The sequence below is a fragment of the Ruditapes philippinarum genome, unplaced genomic scaffold, assembly GCF_026571515.1.
Source record: "Ruditapes philippinarum isolate M1 unplaced genomic scaffold, ASM2657151v2 ctg1934_1_1_1_1, whole genome shotgun sequence".
In the NCBI taxonomy this organism is placed as follows: Eukaryota; Metazoa; Mollusca; class Bivalvia; order Venerida; family Veneridae; genus Ruditapes; species Ruditapes philippinarum.
The window spans coordinates 230,537-251,271 of NW_026859689.1; the positions used below are offsets into that span (position 1 = coordinate 230,537).

At 31.5% G+C, this 20,735-nt stretch overlaps 1 protein-coding gene across 1 annotated transcript; it reads left to right on the forward strand.

Annotated features, from left to right (window-relative positions):
* Positions 1–860: 860 nt before the first annotated feature.
* On the forward strand, positions 861–14,897 carry LOC132757528 (uncharacterized). Its single transcript, XM_060748838.1, has 6 exons — positions 861–1,237; positions 2,858–2,947; positions 3,289–3,707; positions 12,018–12,357; positions 13,961–14,050; positions 14,392–14,897. The coding sequence occupies exons 1-6, from the start codon at positions 931–933 to the stop codon at positions 14,811–14,813; spliced, it is 1,668 nt and encodes a 555-aa protein (XP_060604821.1). The 5' UTR covers positions 861–930; the 3' UTR covers positions 14,814–14,897.
* The last annotated feature ends 5,838 nt before the right edge of the window (positions 14,898–20,735 follow it).

The following is a 20,735-nucleotide window of genomic DNA, read 5'->3' on the forward strand; positions in this document are numbered from 1 at the left end:
AGATATAAATATTATTCTGCCCTTGTAAGGCAATCTACTTATGTAAATATGTGTTTGACTTATTTCTAGACAGATGCCTATACCTCTTATATTTACTGATGGGTAGTCTCTAAAATATTAATAGTTGCTTGGCTGCCATTGCTATAATTTAATAAAAGTATTTTTTTCTAAATTGATACTGCTATTGTTATAACTTAAATTTATCGATATGATGGCATCCCTAATATAAAGCTATATTGACATCTCTATTGTCTAATCTCCACTTTATCAATGCAATGGTGTTATGCTATGCATTGCTATGTTAAAACTTGTAATTATGACTGTAGTGGCCGTTATTATGACATTTCTATCGTTTACTGCTAAGCTGTAATCATTTTCATGTTGATGCCCTGTTTAAAGTGATATGTGGCCATGATTATGTTGTCATCTCTTTGTCATGACAACTAATGTTTTCATCATTTTGTACAAGACATAACTGTATTGTGATCACGATTTTACCGGTACCAAGTTGTCGTCTCTATGTCATTATTACCATATTCCATTGATGTTTTGTCATCGAAGTTGCAATAACTGTGTTGTGATCGCTATGTTGCCGTTGATATGTTGTCGTAGATGTCGCTTCGTAGATGATTTGTCATTGATATTGCCATTGCTTTGTTGTGATTGAAATATATATATATCTTCTTCTTTATAGATATGATTGTTCTGTATGAAAACGTAAACGGAAGTTCAAAAAATGTCGGCTGAACTTTATAAAGAAACATTATGTTACAAAATGACTACTTGCATATTTTTTCAGCTTTGGATTACACATTTCTGAACGTCCCTTTACATGTTTACTTCAGGGTTTGTTGGCTTCAAGAGGCTTTTAGTAATAAAATGAAATCTTTTTCATAAGTCTACTTATCATTGCACGTAAAGAAAGGCACAATGTTTTCTTCTGTTTTCTTAACATTTTCTGCAATGATTTATCTCAGTGAAGTTCCTGTCTCTTTGGCATCTGAGCCTGCTTGTTCTAAGTTTTCGTATGAAGAAAAACTCCTTGAGAAAATGATACGCACAGAGATAAAAGTAGAAACAATGCAGAAAGAAATTAAGAAAACTGAAGAATCGGTTTTAAATACTCTTGTGGACATTGAGAAAACAGCTGCCAAAACTGAAATCAAGTTTGAGGAAATTAGAAATAACCTAACGGGAGAGGTTGTGACACAACTAGAGGATTTATATAACAAAGAAGGTGTGTATATTTTGTTTTCTTTAAATATGTATGTTTGTAAGGTATCAACACAATCGTCATAATAGTTTCGAGAGTTCTCATAAAAACATTTAGACAGAATAAAAACTCTGCAATAGAGCTTCTTTTAACTTGTAATGTTGTTAAAATATGATAGAAATTTTGTAAGCGAAAAATGTTGGGTGTCACAGAACTAACATTTTAGTTATCTGCCCTTTAATCAGAATTATTTACTTATTTGAGTTTTTTTAAAGGGCAGAGCTAAGTCTACAGCAACAAAAAAAAATTCATCCGCTCTTTATTCGTTCTTGAAATATTGCACAATGACTCAAATGGAAGTATATAAGAAAAAAGAATGAATAATACATTGTTAACCTTTATTGAAAATCTGCCCTTGAATTAAACAAAACAAGTCAAGTTTTAAAGAAATAACTAAACACGAGAGCGGTGACCCCCATTTCTTTGCTTAGAATATTTCTGTTATATTCTAACAACATGCCAAGTTTAATGAAATGCTATTGAACAGTTTTTTTATTTTGTCTATATGTCTATATGAAAACCTCTGAAAACGTCTTTCATCAATTGTCAGTTTTTAAAAATTTATGTTTGTCATAAATATAATTTATTTTTGATTATGTTCGTCGTCCATATATTGCACTAAAATAAAGTATACTTATTGTCTTTTCACCATTAAAAACTTTTGTCTATATTTATTTGTTATCAAACAAGTAGCCGATTCGTCAATATTCTTGGCTACGTTTCATAAAACGTCCCCCTTAAGACGTATGACCAACTTTAAGCCATAAGACCGTTTCAATACACATTTGTATCTTTAGTCAAAGATTATAGTCTTCAACTAAATGCACTGTCCAAAGAAAAGTTAAGAAATTAAATGACATACACTTCAAACCGCAATGTTCATCTGTATCGCAATTCAGAAATTAAAGGAGTCATAACATAGGAATCATAAGTTAGGACATTTCTTTGGAACACAAAATTGTCAAAGTGTTTATTTTAAGACTGATTTCAGACTTGCAATCTTCTATGAAACGCAATCGTGTTTTGTTGGCTCGAGAAACAGACATGTTTTACCAATTATAATGGCTTAACTTCTATGATGGGCTGAGCATAAAATGATTTATTCACTCTCATAGGCTTTTGCAAACTATTTTGTTTTTTCTGGTCCAAATTTTATGAGAAATTGTGTTGAAGTTTGAATATCTTTTATGATAGTGGGAAATATTAAGGATAAAATATAAATCTACCTCAAATACTAGCCCACACTTTTGAACATAACGGGTAAATACCGATGGAAATTAACAGAAACGTCATTGGGCCATGTTAACTTAAGTTTTTTTTATCGTTCATTCAAAGTAAATTATAAAATTGAAGAAACTATGCAAAAATGTAAGCTAAATTTGACTTTCATCTGATCCCTTGGATTGACATAATGTCACATTAATGTTAAAAGTGTCAGTGCTAAAATATTTTCCAAAAATGTAATTGTTGTCATTTATGTTGAGCATACTTTTAATTAATAATATGCGTCATACTAAAAATATATCAATTCGAACTATATGTGTGTATAATGTTTCAATAAAATGTATATCTTATTAATTTCAGAGCATTTACAAAACAAATTTGAAGAACTGAAAAACAACTTTACGAGAGAAATGGAAAACAAAATGGAAAGTGTGTTGGTCGAGGTTAAAAGTAATTACATATTTGAATAACTTTCTTGGTCGACGGCTTGTTGTATATGTTTGCATGTCTGTGTCCCTGATAACATTTTAACCCTCATTTGGTTCATGTAATATAGTTAATGGGAGTAATGGAGAAACTAATTATCTTGCAGAATTTAAAGTTTCATATTTGCTGTATTTATTTATTTGTTTTCTATATGATTTTGTAAGTACTTACATTATGCAATATTATATTGAACAAGAATTGTGTTTTTCAATGTAACATGCTTTCTCATGGAAAAAATCTAGCAAGTTACTATTTTTGTCGTTCTAAAATACTGACAATCTTTCCTGTCACATTGTGTTTTACAGAAAACATGGTACAGACGAGTGTCGCATTTTATGCACACAATGTGAAAGATTTTAAACTTGATGTCACGAACGAGGTTCTAGTGTTTCAGAATGTAATAACAAACGAGGGATCGGGATATGACAGTTCAACAGGAATCTTTACGGCTTCTGTTGAAGGTGTTTACCAATTAACTGCCCACGTATGTGCTGAATATACAAAATATTCACATATTGGACTGGTCTTAGACGGGGCATTTATAGCAAAATCGGCAAACTACAATGGTGATACGTCTGCAGGTACTTGTAGTTTCGTATCAGCAATCGTTAAACTAATTGCTGGGAGAAAGGTTTGGGTGGCATGTACACTAGGACAAGAGAGAAATCTGTTAACAGCGGATAATACTTTTGGTATGAACACATTTAGTGGAGTTCGTATAAATTAATTGACAACGAATACATATCTAGGGCGGTTATTGGCAAAACAATGAATATAACAGGAAACTAACTAAGAACTATGCATATATTTAACATATATAATGTCAGTTAGGTTTATTTTGTCACTGTTATCATCTAAATAGTATTATTTAGACGCTAATAAGAAATAATACAATTTAGTTCTAAGCCAGCTATCGGTCGTACAACCAATGGATAGAGAAGACGCTCTGCAAAAGTGCAAAACAATATCCAACCACTTCTTCGAATGAGGACATAAATTAGAACAAATATGACACTTGAAAGTTTGTTTTGTAATAACAATTATTTGAAAATAAATAAAGTAACTGTACATATGTATCCAAAGTTTGACAGGAAGGGCCTTTAAATTATAATTTCCTCCAAGGGATCTGATGTCTACACATGTATTATACTCATACAAAGTGATAGAAATAGATTAATGTTAATTTTAATCAATATATGGTCCTAATTTAAGTAAAATAAAATACAAGTAATTATGATACCCTTCTGATGCTTAATTCAAGGCTTTGTGAAAAATAACAATAAAATTTGCAAAATCCATTGTTTGGTTATAAAAAGTAGGTCTTTCTTGTCGATCAAAATCATTTTAATATTATGCGGCATTTTGTATGTTTGAACATAACATAGGCAAAAATTGTATAAACTTGTAATGGTTTGAAAGATAAATATCAATGAGATTATGTTTTCAGATACTTACTTCTACAATAGTACAGCAAATGTTTAACAACAGATGTACAATTATACAGAATGCACTGTATAAACATTAAATATATAAGCACCAATGCGTAACATGTAAACTTGATATTATTCAGATATTAAAGTGATATTATATCCATGAATTTTGAATGGTCAGTTCACAGTTATAAGAAAAAATATCTTTACATTTTGCCATAATTGTGCTTTCTCTTAAATTGTAATATGCAAAAATATAAGTAATCCACGTCACCCACTGATATTTCTATAATCATCGTTCAAACTGCATCGGCAACGTTCAGTTTCTAAGAAGAGTGGGGCAGACATTTCTAGAATTTTAGTAGTTTTTAATATTCTATCATTAACTTTTTTAAATTGTCAACGTTTTGTCAATCACCAATAAAATAGTCAATCTCTCGAAATATATTAATAATAATGCAACTTTTCTTGTCAGCAAAATTATTGGCATAATGCCACTTTAAACAATCTACTCTTGTGATACCAAAAAGTGGAACAGAGAAGCGTCAGTAAAACACCGACACTACTAATTTTGTTTCTTTGATAAATACTATACATAACATTTGATAATGGCGAAATGTATTTAAGATCTAACACAATATACCACAATAAACTGTGTAGCTTTATTGCACCACAATATCTTGCAAGGCGTTTTGGCTGTGACAAGCGTAATTCAATGCATGTTTTTTATTAATCATCTAGTACTTTATTATTAGCCCAGCCTACAATATTTTTAACGTTGTTGATTGGTTATTTATTTATTATCATTTAATGATATAAGAACAATCCAGATGCGTTATTGCCAATGTCTTGTCTTATATACAAGAGCTTCCTTCGAAATGACATTGAAATAATATTTTCAAAATTAGTGTGTATAATTTAAGAGCTTTTTCTGAGCCAGAGTTCTTCTGAGCCTTAAGACACAAAGTACGTTGAAAATGATTTAAGCAAATATTTCTGGTGACAATAGCTCTCATGAGGATTGAGTGAGAAGGAATTTTGTTTTGGTTTTTAATTAGAAAATTTCACATTTGTGATTGTGAAGTATAGACAGTTTCATACGTTTTATGAGTAGAATACCCGATCTATAAACCCCTTGAAAGTTAGTTATTTACTACACCAGATATTTACCAGACAACAAATAAGTCTACCTACCACTATTACTACATGATCAACCTTGAAGCAAGTATTACAACATTTTATAATCCAATATATCAAAACAACAGAAGTCTGAAGGTAACTATGATTTACTGTAATCTTATGGCAGTTGAATTTTATAGGCTGTTTTACACACTATCTATTATAACATATACTTCATTTTGATGCATGCCCTGCCACACACTATTGATTGCCAGACAAAACAACTATCACCTCAATTATCAGACAATAAATGCATTCCTTACAATTACGCTGGCAGTTCAGTTTATCAAGAACATGTCCGAAGTAATTGTATGACAGTAGGGCAATGTCTAGACGATTGCAATTTATTGATATGAATTTGGGTGAAAAATTATTTAATTCTCACAACCTTGAATTGTGCATATCTGTGCATATGATTTTCATTTCTAATATTGTATCCCTACCTTTTGATATAATATGATTGTAATTTACAACATGCATTGCAACATCATTTTCATCATGTTTATGGGTGTATATCACTTACAAATAGCTGTTTGTTTGAAATAAACATTTGCTTAATTCTAGCCAGAGAAAAAAAATGTTTAAAATCGACTTTCAAATTGTAAAAAATGAACTAAAAATTGTCGAAGTACCAAATAATCAGACACGTGGTAACTACAACGAAAATAATTTTATACATTGTAAATTTGTTATCGCTCCAAAGTCATTTATCGAAAAATATTTTATTCGTCCTTATGTTTCATCGTTGTATAATAAAACTTGTTGCACCTTTTTTCTACAATTTGAAAAAAGGCATGTCTTTCCAGGCGTTAAAATGTTATTAATTCTCACCCATGAGCTCAGAATATCAGTATAAAACAAACAGCCAAATGATCTTTGATATAGAAAGGTAACGTCAGCCAGATATTTCGAATAAATTTCTGTAAACCAGACTATGCATTGACCGGTTCGTATATAAAGTTTCATAGAATGATACCAAATACGAATGGAGGTCATCTGTTGTATAACATCTGGTAATGACTTTAAAAGCATACAGTATTATTGAGAAAAAAGAAGAAAAAAAAACGAATCTCAAAAGAAAGCACAACACAACAAAATTGAAAATGGTGCAGACCTGCTTTGATTGCGCCGGTTCATGGACGGTAGTGGTAATTGCAATCTACCGGTACCTAGCACCGACTTAAGCAGAATTTAACATTTAACATGAACTAGTAAGATTTTGAAACATCTGCAGATATGTTCATATCGCGGTTATGGAACCTTTAATGTGACGCGTTAGTGTAAATCAATATTTGGTGTCATGACAGTACCATAATAATCACTGGATGGCGTAGAATATTCATTCTAAAATGTTTTCAAATGCAAAAGCACAGCAGAATGTACTGTATTACAGCAAAACTTCTCAAGCAAAAAGCAAGTAAGTCAGCTAGACCAAAATACTTGACAAGGGGTTGAGATGTCATAGATCGTTCTACGAAAAAGAACAAATTATTGCTGGAATCAATTGAATTATGGAAATAATGCACAAATAGTTTTCTTTCAACTTACTGTAAATAACAAACATTGGTTTGAGTTCAACCTTATCCGTTCTCCTCTAACGTTTATGTTGAAGAAATGAAATGTACATAATATCCAAAGACTGACATTATACTATTGTCAATATATTCTAAAACTTATGTAACATTAGTTGTCAATAAATACATGTATTTCTGAGTAAAACTACTATGATAGTTAATGAATCTCATTTACAGCCTAAAATCATTAGTCTTAGAATGTTCAACAATGTTGTGCGCATGCTCAATTGAAAATACGAATTTACTTAAACAAAAAATTAACAACTAAGTTGCATTGTTGAACAAATAATCATGCTAAGATCGAATAAACATGTACATTTATGTATTGTTGTACTCATGTTTGTATTCCACAACGGTCTGTATACCTGAACCACTTGTGCCCATTTTTAACATTGTTAAGGCGTGTCAGCAGTTGTTGTAGGAAGCATGCATGCTGATTGTAAAAAGGATAAAAGATAGAATATACAAGAAGAAATGTTGTATATCATTTAACAGATTTATTGACATATCATGTTCACAAGTCTGCAGACATATTAATATATCTCGTTAATTGATATATCTTGATAATTTCCATTTACACATCACGAAACTAGATATCCATTAATCATTTAATCTTTCTTTAAGACTAAAGTAAGTAAATACATGATAATTTTTGTTTGATTTCCTTTGTTTTATTTCTTGAAAATACACATGTACATAGTATGTAACAATAGAATACAATTCAAAAGCGTAATGTTTTAATCAACATCATCATCATCATCATCATCGTCGTCATCATCATTTGTCAAGTCCAAGGTGATAACATTATAGAATGTTCTTTAAACTTGTAATAGAGATCCGTAAAAATCATATTTGCACCAATCTCGACACAAAGGAGTCGGGAATATAATTATTGTCATTAACATTCATGTATATTGAATAACAAGCGTTCACAGGCAATTTGGTTAGATCTCTTTGACTCGACATAGGATTTTAAATTTTCAAATATTTACTATTTTCACCTCAAGTGGTGAGGTTTAAAATCTAAATCAAATTGAATTGCTCTTGAATAAGGAAAGAGTTTTATATTAAACGCTTCCTATAATATCAACAATATACCAAAACCAGTAAATATGTAAAGGTCCTTTTATTGCAATTGTTTTGAATTTAAAAGTGTTTCGTTTGGAGTAATTTAATTTAGTTTGTCTTGGAATATGCAAATACAGATTTAAACTAAGTATATTGCAACTCTTAAACGCCAATTATTTAATTGAAATTTGTCAGAAATGTTCCCATTTTTTTGACAGAAGTGTAAAATTGTTACATATTTATCAAGCAAATTTATTTAGTGTATTACAATTTATTGCCTTATGTATACTTTACAGAATTCGCAAGGGAAGCCATTAAATGGAAAGATATGCAAGCTATCAGCTGAATTATGCCGCTCATATTTAATGTACGATAGTCATTAAACATTTGTTTTATTTGTTTATATTGAATGGATTAAAATGGTATGAATCACTGTGACACTAAACCATTTTGTCGGAGCAAAAATCGAAAAAAATAAAATTTAAAAAAAATAAATGAATAAAAAACCCACAAAAAGAAACTACGGGTGATACTTAACGGAAATATTGTGAAATCTTATCTTACACTATCTTATATTACAATGTAATATAAATGTATAAATATTGTAAGGTATGAGAGGGATGACCCGCCCTCTATTACATATTATTACGTATTATTGGGACTTTAATAAATAAATAAATATAAAGGAATTTTAAATGCTTTTATTCATGAATGAACGAGTAATATCTTGAAATGTACATGTATTGGCATAATCTGAATATAACTATTATCTGCAAAATGTTAATATAAGGACATATTTGTCGACTTTAACTAGTTATAGACTTTCAGTTCACCATTTAAGTCTTAAAACAGGTAGATTCAGTAACATTGTTTCATTTCCTTAAGCGAAAGATGATGTACCCGCATGTTATAAACGGGAAGATGAATTACGCGAATTTTGAAGGCAATTTTTATAGTTCAATTAGGAAACGATATATCAACAAGTACTACGTTATAAAAAGACTTCAGAATTGATTAACTCTCATTCAGTAAAAAATTGGAAGACAAACTTAAATTAGCAATATTTATCAATAAAGACTTCGATAGTAGAATTTGCTATAATTGTTTTTCAATTTTATAATTTAGTTCGAGTGAACGATAGGTAAGTCCCGTGGCACAAAGAAATTAAATCTCCATCTGACTTTACCTGTAACGTTCAATTAATAAAGAGTGCGGCAGTCTTTTTACTTTTAGGCCGATTTGTATCTAAAATATTTTATTGGTAAGAGTCAATCTTCTGAAGTATATATTCAAAATAGCTCAACTTGACAATGAAAAAAATGAGCATACTGTCACTTAAACACTTACAGATTTTCAAACTTGTTTAGTACCATGTTTACTATTCTATTTTTCTTCTTTTTCTTATTATTATTATTGTAATTAATATTTTATTTGTTTTTCTTATTATTTTTCTTGTTGTTAAACTTGTAAGACTTTTCCTGGTATGTTACAGTTTATTTAGCAAAGCTAAAGGTAAAGAAATCTTGATTACTGTTTGCACAGTAATTGGCATTGTTATTTCCCTTGTTCGTGTCATACAAATATAGCACTCGTCTTGCACTTTCATTTTATATACAAGGTAATCTGTCACATACTAAAATGCATACTTGTATGTGTGTTTATATATGACATAACTATTCCTGACATAGCTATCTATTTCAATGATCAATTATGCTCTGGAACTTTAGTAGTAGCAATAATGGTATTGAAATTTCATGTTCAATACAAGGCACTGTGTAACATTAATTACATGTGTATATGGTTCACATTCAGAATAATCATTATAAACAATAGCAACGCAAAAACAAAAAGCTTAGAAAAAGTGCCACTTTGAATGTTTATACATTGTATGACATTTAACAACAGTTTCTGTATGTACAATAATGTTATAATATGTTAAGGTTAATATATTTTTCACGGAGTATCTAGTTCACAATGTTTAACTCTGTCACACTTTTTCAAATAACAAAGAAAGCCAATTAGACTTTCTCTAAGTTGTTTACGATTATAAAATTATTATACCAGTCACAAATCTTAATTTTCGTTCTATTTTTAACCGAGTTCATAGTCTTTAATCATAAACTGTAATTTCTTGGTTCCGTTCCGTACTTATACATATACAGAATGATAGAATAACTGCCAATTATTATACCATATACTTGAACTGTCAATATGAAGCAATTACATTTAAGCATGTTATTTTGCTGTTTCCTAAGTATCTTAAGTATAAAAAAAGACAAACACGGGATATATCTGATTTCAGTTATTAATTAAAGCTATATCAAACCCTCCATGGAAACTCATTGACTCAATGAAATAATGTTAATAAAGGGATAGTTCAAAAGTTTTAAGGTTTTTTTCAATTTAAGGTTTATATATACTAGCATGTATTTACGCATTTCTTCTATTTTTTCTCATTATATAAGATATTTCAATATGTATTGTATACTTTTGAACATGGCGTTATATGTATGTAGGAAATATGTTTTATTTGATATGGTGGCACTGATTTCTGAACCGAGTTAGGATAACAACAAAAATAAATTTTTATAAACTAAAATATAACTATGATCCTGTCATTGTAAGGCAATATCCTTATGCAAGCATGTGTTTGATTTATTTCAAGACAGATGCCTATACCTCTTATATTTACTGATCGGTAGTCTCTAAAATATTAATAGTTGCTTGGCTGCCATTGCTATAATTTAATAAAATTATTTTTTCTATTATTTCTATATTGATACTGCTATTGCTATAGCTTATATTTATCGATATGTTAGCATCCCTAATATAAAGCTATATTGACATCTCTATTGTCTAATCTCCACTTTATTAATGCAATGATGTCATTGCTATGTTAAAACTTGTAATTATGCCTGTAGTGGCCGTAATTATGACATTGCTATCGTTTACTGCTAAGCTGTATTCATTGTCATGTCGATGCCCTGTTTTAAACTGATATGTGGCCATGATTATGTTGTCATCTCTTTGTCATGACTACTAAATGTTTTCATCATTTTGTACAAGACATAACTGTATTGTGATCACGATTTTACCGGTGCCAAGTTGTCGTCTCTATGTCATTATTGCCATATTCCATTAATGTTTTGTCATCGAAGTAATCATTACTTTGTTGTGATCGTTATGATGCCGTTGCCATGTTGTCGTCCGTTGTCATAACTGCTATGTTACATAGCTGATTTTAATCGAAGTTGCAATTACTGTGTTGTGATCGCTATGTTGCCGTTGATATGTTGTCGTCCGTTGTCATAACTGCTATGTTACATAGCTGATTTTAATCGAAGTTGTCATTACTGTGTTGTGATCGCTAAGATGCCGTTGCCATGTTGTCGTCCGTTGTCATAACTGCTATGTTACATAGCTGATTTTAACCGAAGTTGCAATTACTGTGTTGTGATTGCTATGTTGCCGTTGATATGTTGTCGTCCGTAGCTATTATTGCTTTGCTTCGTAGATGATTTGTCATTGATATTGCCATTGTTTTGTTGTGATTGAAATATATCTATTTCCTTCTTTATAAATATGATTGTTCTGTATGAAAACGTAAACGGAAGTTCAAAAAATGTCGGCTGAACTTTATAAAGAAACATTATGTTACAAAATGACTACTTGCATATTTTTTCAGCTTTGGATTACACATTTCTGAACGTCCCTTTTCATGTTTATTTCAGGGTTTGTTGGCTTCAGGAGGCTTTTAGTAATAAAATGAAATCATTTTCATAAGTCTACTTATTATTGCATGTAAAGAAAGTCACAATGCTTTCTTCTGTTTTCTTAACGTTTTCTGCAATGCTCTATCTCAGAGAACTTCCTGTCTCTTTGGCATCTGAGCCTGCTTGTTCTAAGTTTTCGTATGAAGAAAAACTCCTTGAGAAAATGATACGCACAGAGATAAAAGTAGAAACAATGCAGAAAGAAATTAAGAAAACTGAAGAATCTGTTTTAAATAGTCTTGTGGACATTGAGAAAACAGCTGCCAAAACTGAAATTAAGTTTGAGGAAATTAGAAATAATCTAACGGGAGAAGTTGTGACACAACTAGAGGATTTATATAACAAAGAAGGTGTGTATATTTTGTTTTCTAACAAATATGTATATTTGAAAGGTATCAATACAATCGTCAGAATAGTTTCGAGAGTTCTCATAAAGGCATTTAGACAGAATAAAAACTCTGCAATAGAACTTCTTTTAACTTGGAATGTTGTTAAAATATGATAGAAATTTTGTAAGCGAAAAATGTTGGGTGTCACAGAACTCACATTTTAGTTATCTGCCTTTTAACCAGAATTTTTTACTTATTTGAGTTTTTTTCAAGGACAGAGCTAAGTCTACAACAACAAAAAAATCATCCGCTCTTTATTCGTTCTTGAAATATTGTACAATGACTCAAATGGAAGTATATTAGAAAAATAATAAATTGTTTACCTTTATTGAAAATCTGCCCTTGAATTAAATAAAACAAGTCAAGTTTTAATAAATAAACGAGAGCGGTGACCCCCATTTCTTTGCTTAGAATATTTTTGTTATATTCTAACAACATGCGAAGTTTAATGAAATGCTATTGAACAGTTTTTTATTTTGTCTATATGTCTATATGAAAACTCCCGAAAACGCCTTTCATCAATTGTCAGTTTTTAAAAATTCATAATTGTCATGAATATAAAGTATTTTTCAATATGTTCGTCGTCCATATATTGCACTAAAATAAAGTATACTTATTGTCTTTTCACCATTAAAGAACTTTTGTTTATATTTATTTGTTATCAAACAAGTTGCCGATTCGTCAATATTCTTGGCTACGTTTCATAAAACGTCCCCCTTAGGACGTATGGCCAACTTTAAGCCATAAGACCGTTTCAATACACATTTGTATATTTAGTCAAAGATTATAGTCTTCAACTAAATGCACTGTCCAAAGAAAAGTTAAGAAATTAAATGACATACACTTCAAACCGCAATGTTCATCTGTATAGCAATTCAGAAATTAAAGGAGTCATAATATAGGAATCATAAGTTGGACATTTCTTTGGAACACAACATTGTCAAAGTGTTTATTTTAAGACTGATTTCAGACTTGCAATCTTCTATGAAACGCAATCGTGTTTTGTTGGCTCGAGAAACTACAGAAATGTTTTACCAATTATAATGGCTTAACTTATATGATGGGCTGAGCATAAAAGGATTTATTCCCTCTCTTAGGCTTATGCAAACTATTTAGTTTTTTCTGGTCCAAATTTCATGACAAATTGCGTTGAAGTTTGAATATCTTTTATGATATTGGGAAATATTTAGGATAAAATATAAATCTACCTAAAATACTAGCCCACACGTTTGAACATAACAGGTAAATACCAATGGAAATTTACAGAAACGTCATTGGGCCATGTTAACTAAGTTTTTTATCGTGTTCATTCAAAGTAAATGATAAAATTGAAGAAACTATGCAAAAATGTAAGCTCAATTTGACTTTCATCTTATCCTTTGGATTGACATAATGTGACATTAATGTTAAAAGTGTCAGTGCTTAAATATTTTCCAAAAATGTAATTGTTTTCATTTATGTTGAGCATGCTTTTAATTAATAATATGCGTCATACTAAAATATATCAATTCGAACTATGTGTGTGTGTAATGTTTCAATAAAATGTATATCTTATTAATTTCAGAGCATTTACAAAACAAATTTGAAGAACTGAAAAACAACTTTACGAGAGAAATGGAAAACAAAATGGAAATTGTGTTGGTCGAGGTTAAAAGTAATTACATATTTGAATAACTTTCTTGGTCGACGGCTTGTTGTATATGTTTGCATGTCTGTGCCCCTGATAACATTTTAACCCTCATTTGGTTCATGTAATATAGTTAATGGGAGTAATGGAGAAACTAATTATCTTGCAGAATTTAAAGTTTCATATTTGCTGTATTTATTTATTTGTTTTCTATATGATTTCGTAAGTACTTACATTATGCAATATTATATTGAACAAGAATCGTGTTTTTCAATGTAATATGCTTTCTCATGGAAAAAATCTAGCAAGTTACTATTTTTGTCGTTCTAAAATACTGACAATCTTTCCTGTCACATTGTGTTTTACAGAAAACATGGTACAGACGAGTGTCGCATTTCATGCACACAATGTCAAAGATTTGAAACTTGATGTCACGAACGAGGTTCTAGTGTTTCAGAATGTAATAACAAACGAGGGATCGGGATATGACAGTTCCACAGGAATCTTTACGGCTTCTGTTGAAGGTGTTTACCAATTAACTGCCCACGTATGTGCTGCATATACAAAATATTCACATATTGGACTGGTCTTAGACGGAACATTTATAGCAAGATCATCAAACTACAATGGTGATACAACTGCAGGTACTTGTAGTTCCGTATCAGCAATCGTTAAACTACTCGCCGGGCGAAAGGTTTGGGTGGCTTGTACATTTGGACGAGAGAGAAATCTGTTAACAGCGGATGGTACTTTTGGTATGAACACATTTAGTGGAGTTCGTATAAATTAATAAACAATGAATACATATATTCAGGGCAGTCTCCAGGGATTATTGGGAAAACTACGGTGTCCTTATCGTGCCATTTAGAATGTCGTCCGTCGCGTCTAAGGGTAGACACACGACAATGCGAAGTGACATCGCGAGAATGCGAAGCGACGCTCGACAACGCGAAGCGATATGCGACAATGCGAAGCGACGCTCGACAGTGTCAAACGATATGTCGCACTGTCGCCTAGAAATGTCGCGGTAAAAAAGGGCGACATTTAAGAAATGTCGCTTCGCGTTGTCGAGTGTCGCTTCGCATTGTCGAGCGTCGCTTCGCGTTGTCGCGATGTCACTTCGCGTTGTCGCGATGTCACTTCGCGTTGTCGCATTGTCACTTCGCATTGTCGAGTGTCGAGGTTGGTAGAAGTGCATACCACGACACTCGACAATGCGAAACGACAACGCGACAATGCGATACGACGCTCGACAAATGCGAAGTGACACTCGACATCGCGAAGCGACATTTTTAAAATGTCGAGTAAATGTCGCGTTATTTTTATGATTTTTACACCGCGACGCTCAACATTGCGAAGCGACACTCGACAATGCGAAGCGACACTCGACAACGCGAAGCGATACTCGACAACGCGAAGCGACACTCGACAATGCGAAGCGACATTTGGAATAATATCGTATCGCATTGTCGTGCGTCTACCGGTGCTTGGTCAGAATTTACTAACTCACCGACAAACGGTGCGATCATGGAAGGGGTCGCACTAAACTGCTGACGAATTAGCTGACGATATAGATATATAGGAAACTGCTGACCAGTTAAATAAAGAAGGATTATCGGAAAAGCTGACCAGTTACACAAAGAAGGGAAACATTGAAGGTGTGAAGTTATATAAACACGCCGTAGGGGGTAATAAAAAGATGGGAAATTACTTTTATTCTTTTAATTATATTTTTAATTTTTGCATTTATATGACTATGTTTATAAACTAAATTAATATATACATTTAAAGTACCATAATATCATACATTTTAACACGGATTTACATTACTACATGTAATATAAATCCGTGATTTTAAAAGGATATATTAAACAGCGTTTTATACCTCTAAAGATATGCAAAAATTTGAATTAATGTTTTATAAAGAATTATGATGTTATGAGTTTTATCAAAATCTCTTGTTAGTGATATTTCAATAGAAAAATCTTGTAACGGAAAAAAAATGTATTTTCAAAAGCAATAATTGCAATTTGAATTAATATTAAATAAGTCAGCAGTGTTTTAACTTAATTAAATGTCGACAAAATTTTATACAATATATTGAATTTCGTACATTATAAAATGAATTAAAATTTCACGACAAAATATATATTTTTCTATATTTCTAACTGGTCAGCAGTTTCCCTATATATCTAACTGGTCAGCAGATTCTACTACATGTGTATATGTTTAACTGGTCAGCATTTTCTCGCCTGAATGTAAAGAGCGTTAAATTTGCTAACCATATAGAATAAGAAGAGTTTTACGGCTTAAATCAATTTGAAATAACATTAAATTGGTCAGCAGTGTTTTTACTTAATTAAATGTCGACATATTTTTATAAAATAAATTGAATTTGCATACATAATAAAAATGAATTACAATTTCACGGCAAAATATATTTTTCTCTATATATCTAACTGGTCAGCAGTTTCCCTATATATCTAACTGGTCAGCAGATTCTACTATATATGTTTAACTGGTCAGCATTTTCTCGCCTGAATGTAAAGAGCGTTAAATTTGCTGACCATATAGAATAAGAGAGTTTTACGGCTTAAATCAATTTGAATTAACATTAAATTGGTCAGCAGTGTTTTTACTTAATTAAATGTCGACAAAATTTTATACAATATATTGAATTTCGTACATTATAAAATGAATTAAAATTTCACGACAAAATATATTTTTCTCTATATATCTAACTGGTCAGCAGTTTCCCTATATATCTAACTGGTCAGCAGATTCTACTGTATGTTTAACTGGTCAGCATTTTCTCGCCTGAATGTAAAGAGCGTTAAATTTGCTGACCATATAGAATAAGAGAGTTTTACGGCTTAAATCAATTTGAATTAACATTAAATTGGTCAGCAGTGTTTTTACTTAATTAAATGTCGACATTATTTTATAAAATATATTAAATTTGCATAATGAGTAACAATTTCGTAGCATTTAAATATATTTTTCTCTATATATCTAACTGGTCAGCAGATTCTACAATATGGTCAGCATTTTAATAACATATTTTTGACTGTTTATTGTATTTTGTCATAGATAAATCAAGAATGACACGTCGCGTGTGAAATCGATTTTAATATGACCTTGGGGCATATCGATCTCGATAAATTATCAGTTTAATGGATATCTGTGGAAACATGTTGTTTATAATGTAATAAAAGCTTATTAACTATAACAATTAGCACATTATTAATTTTTGTTCAATATTACTTATACAATTATACGAACAACAAATAAGGAAACAGAAATCACTTTATTTCATATTTGCACTAAATACGACATAATAATTATATTTTGTTAAAATATACATTACGTATATGTACATGTATATATTTTAACCTATGATGCATAGTTTTATACATACTTGAAACAAATTATGATTTTTCGTACATCATATTTTGACTACATTTTTAAAATTTTAACCAATATATAACACATAGAAGAAAATTCATTAAGGTACTTAAATAAAATATTATATCAAAATAAATTGAGAAATATACAGTATATATCAATTGAATTTTTTATAATTAATATGTATCATTTGTAATATTGACATCTTGAAAAAACATTTTATCAAGTATTTCTCGACATCGACTGTAATATCACCAACGGCAATTTGACACCTTCATTGTTTTCCCTTCTTTATCTAACTGGTCAGCAGATTTCGATAATCCTTCTTTGTTTAACTGGTCAGCAGTTTCCTATATATTCTTTATCGTCAGCTAATTCGTCAGCAGTTTAGTGCGACCCCTTCCATGATCGCACCGTTTGTCGGTGAGTTAGTAAATTCTGACCAAGCACCGGTAGACGCACGACAATGCGATACGATATTATTCCAAATGTCGCTTCGCATTGTCGAGTGTCGCTTCGCGTTGTCGAGTATCGCTTCGCGTTGTCGAGTGTCGCTTCGCATTGTCGAGTGTCGCTTCGCAATGTTGAGCGTCGCGGTGTAAAAATCATAAAAATAACGCGACATTTACTCGACATTTTAAAAATGTCGCTTCGCGATGTCGAGTGTCACTTCGCATTGTCGAGCGTCGTATCGCATTGTCGCGTTGTCGTTTCGCATTGTCGAGTGTCGTGGTATGCACTTCTACCAACCTCGACACTCGACAATGCGAAGTGACAATGCGACAACGCGAAGTGACATCGCGACAACGCGAAGTGACATCGCGACAACGCAAAGTGACATCGCGACAACGCGAAGCGACGCTCGACAATGCGAAGCGACACTCGACAACGCGAAGCGACATTTCTTAAATGTCGCCCTTTTTTACCGCGACATTTCTAGGCGACAGTGCGACATATCGTTTGACACTGTCGAGCGTCGCTTCGCATTGTCGCATATCGCTTCGCGTTGTCGAGTGTCGCTTCGCATTGTCGCGATGTCACTTCGCATTGTCGTGTGTCTACCCTTAGACGCGACGGACGACATTCTAAATGGCACGATAAGGACACCGTAGAAAACAAGGAATGTAACAGCTAAGAACTATGTATAGATTTAACATATATAATGTCAGTTAGGTTAATTTTGTCATGGTTATCATCTATGCAGTAGTTTTTAGGCACTAATAAGGACAAAATAGTTTTATGCCAGCTATCGGTCGAACAACCGACGGGTGGAGAAGACGTTGTGCAAAGGTGCAAATCAACATTCTACCACTTCTTCGAATGTGGACATAAATTACGAACAGATATGACATTTGAAAGTCTGTTTTGTAATAACAATTATTTGAAAATAAATAAAGTAACTGTACATATGTATCCAATGTTTGACGGGAAGGGCCTTTAAATTATAATTTCCTCCAAGGGATCTGATGTCTACACATGTATTATACACATACAAAGTGATAAAATAGATTAATATTAATTATAATCAAGATATGGTGCTAATTAAAAGTAAAATCAAATACAAGTAATTATGATACCCTTCTGATCCTTAATTCAAGGCTTTGTAAAAAATAACAATAAGATTTGCAAAATCTTTTGTTGGGTTATTAAAAGTAGGTCTTTCTTGTCGATCAAAATCATTATAATATTATGCGGCATTTTGTATGTTTGAACATAACATAGGCAAAAATTGTATAAACTTGTTTGTTTTTGGGTTTTACGTCACATCGACACAGTATAGGTCATATCGCGACGTTCCAGCTTTACTGGTGGAGGAAGACCTCAGGTGCCGTTCCGTGCATTATTTCAGGCACGAACGGGCACCTTAGTAGAACCACCGACGTTCCGTAAGCTAGCTGGATAACTTCCTCACATGAATCAAAAGTCCCTGTCGGGATTCGAACCCACAGCGGTGAGGGGCAAGTGGTATATAAACTTGTAATGGTTTAAAAGATAAATAACAATGAGATTATGTTTTCAGATACTTATTTCAATAGTACAGCAAATGTTTAACAACAGATGTACTAATATACAGAATGCACTGTATAAATATTTAATATATAAGCACCAATGATTAACATGTAAACTTGATATTATTCAAATATAAAAGCGATATTATATGTATCAATTTTGAATGGTCAGTTCACAGGTAAAAAAAAAATATCTTTACATTTTGACATAATTGTGCTCTCTCATGAATTGTAATATGCAAAAATATAAGTAATCCACGTCACCCTCTGTCATTTTTATAATTATCGTTCAGAATGCATCGAAAATGTTCAGTTCTCATGAGGATTGAGTGAGAAAGAATTTTGTTTTGGTTTTTAATTAGAAAATTTCACATTTGTGATTGTGAAGTATAGACAGTTTCATACGTTTTATGAGTAGAATATCCGATCTATAAACCCCTTGAAGGTTAGATATTTACTACACCAGATATTTACCAGATAATAAATTAGTCTACCTATCACTATTACTACATGATCAACCTTGAAGCAAGTATTACAACATTTTATAATCCAAGTCTATATCAAAACAACAGAAGTCTGAAGGTAACTATGATTTACTGTAATCATATGGCAGTTGAATTATATAGGCTGTTTTTACACACTATCTATTATAACATATACTTCATTTTGATGCATGCCCTGCCACACACTATTGATTGCCAGACAAAACAACTATCACCTCAATTATCAGACAATAAATGCATTACTTACAATTACGCTGGCAGTTCACTTTATCAAGAACATGTCCGAAGTAATTGTAGGACAGTAGGGCAATGTCTAGACGATTGCAATTTATTGATATGAATTTGGGTGAAAAATTATTTAATTCTCACAACCTTGAATTGTGCATATCTGTGCATATGATTTTCATTTCTAATATTGTACAGAGCCCTACCTTTTGATATAATATGATTGTAATTTACAACATGCATTGCAACATCATTTCTATCATGTATATGGGTGTATATCACTTACAAATAGCTGTTTGTTAGAAATAAAAAATTGCTTAATTTAAGCCAGAGAATAAAGGTTTAAAATCGACTTCGTAAACAGTGTATTGAAAGAATTGTCCAAATCGTTTTGTTATTATCCCATATCATAACAATGAATAAATATATGCATATACATGTAGATATAAGTCTAACTTAACCTTTTATCACGTGATCAGTCATACAATGTTATTTGCAATATTGTACTTTGAAATATTTATAAATAATTGATTCGTTTAGAATATCTATAAATTAACTCTTTGTATAAAC

Excerpts from the sequence above, each read along its gene's own strand:
- LOC132757528 (XM_060748838.1), top strand. The coding sequence starts at position 931 with ATGTTTTCTTCTGTTTTCTTAACATTTTCTGCAATGATTTATCTCAGT. Across the intron at positions 1,238-2,857 it reads GGATTTATATAACAAAGAAG|AGCATTTACAAAACAAATTT; the intron begins GTGTGTATATTT and ends TATTAATTTCAG. Across the intron at positions 3,708-12,017 it reads TTAGTGGAGTTCGTATAAAT|GTCTACTTATTATTGCATGT; the intron begins TAATTGACAACG and ends TCATTTTCATAA.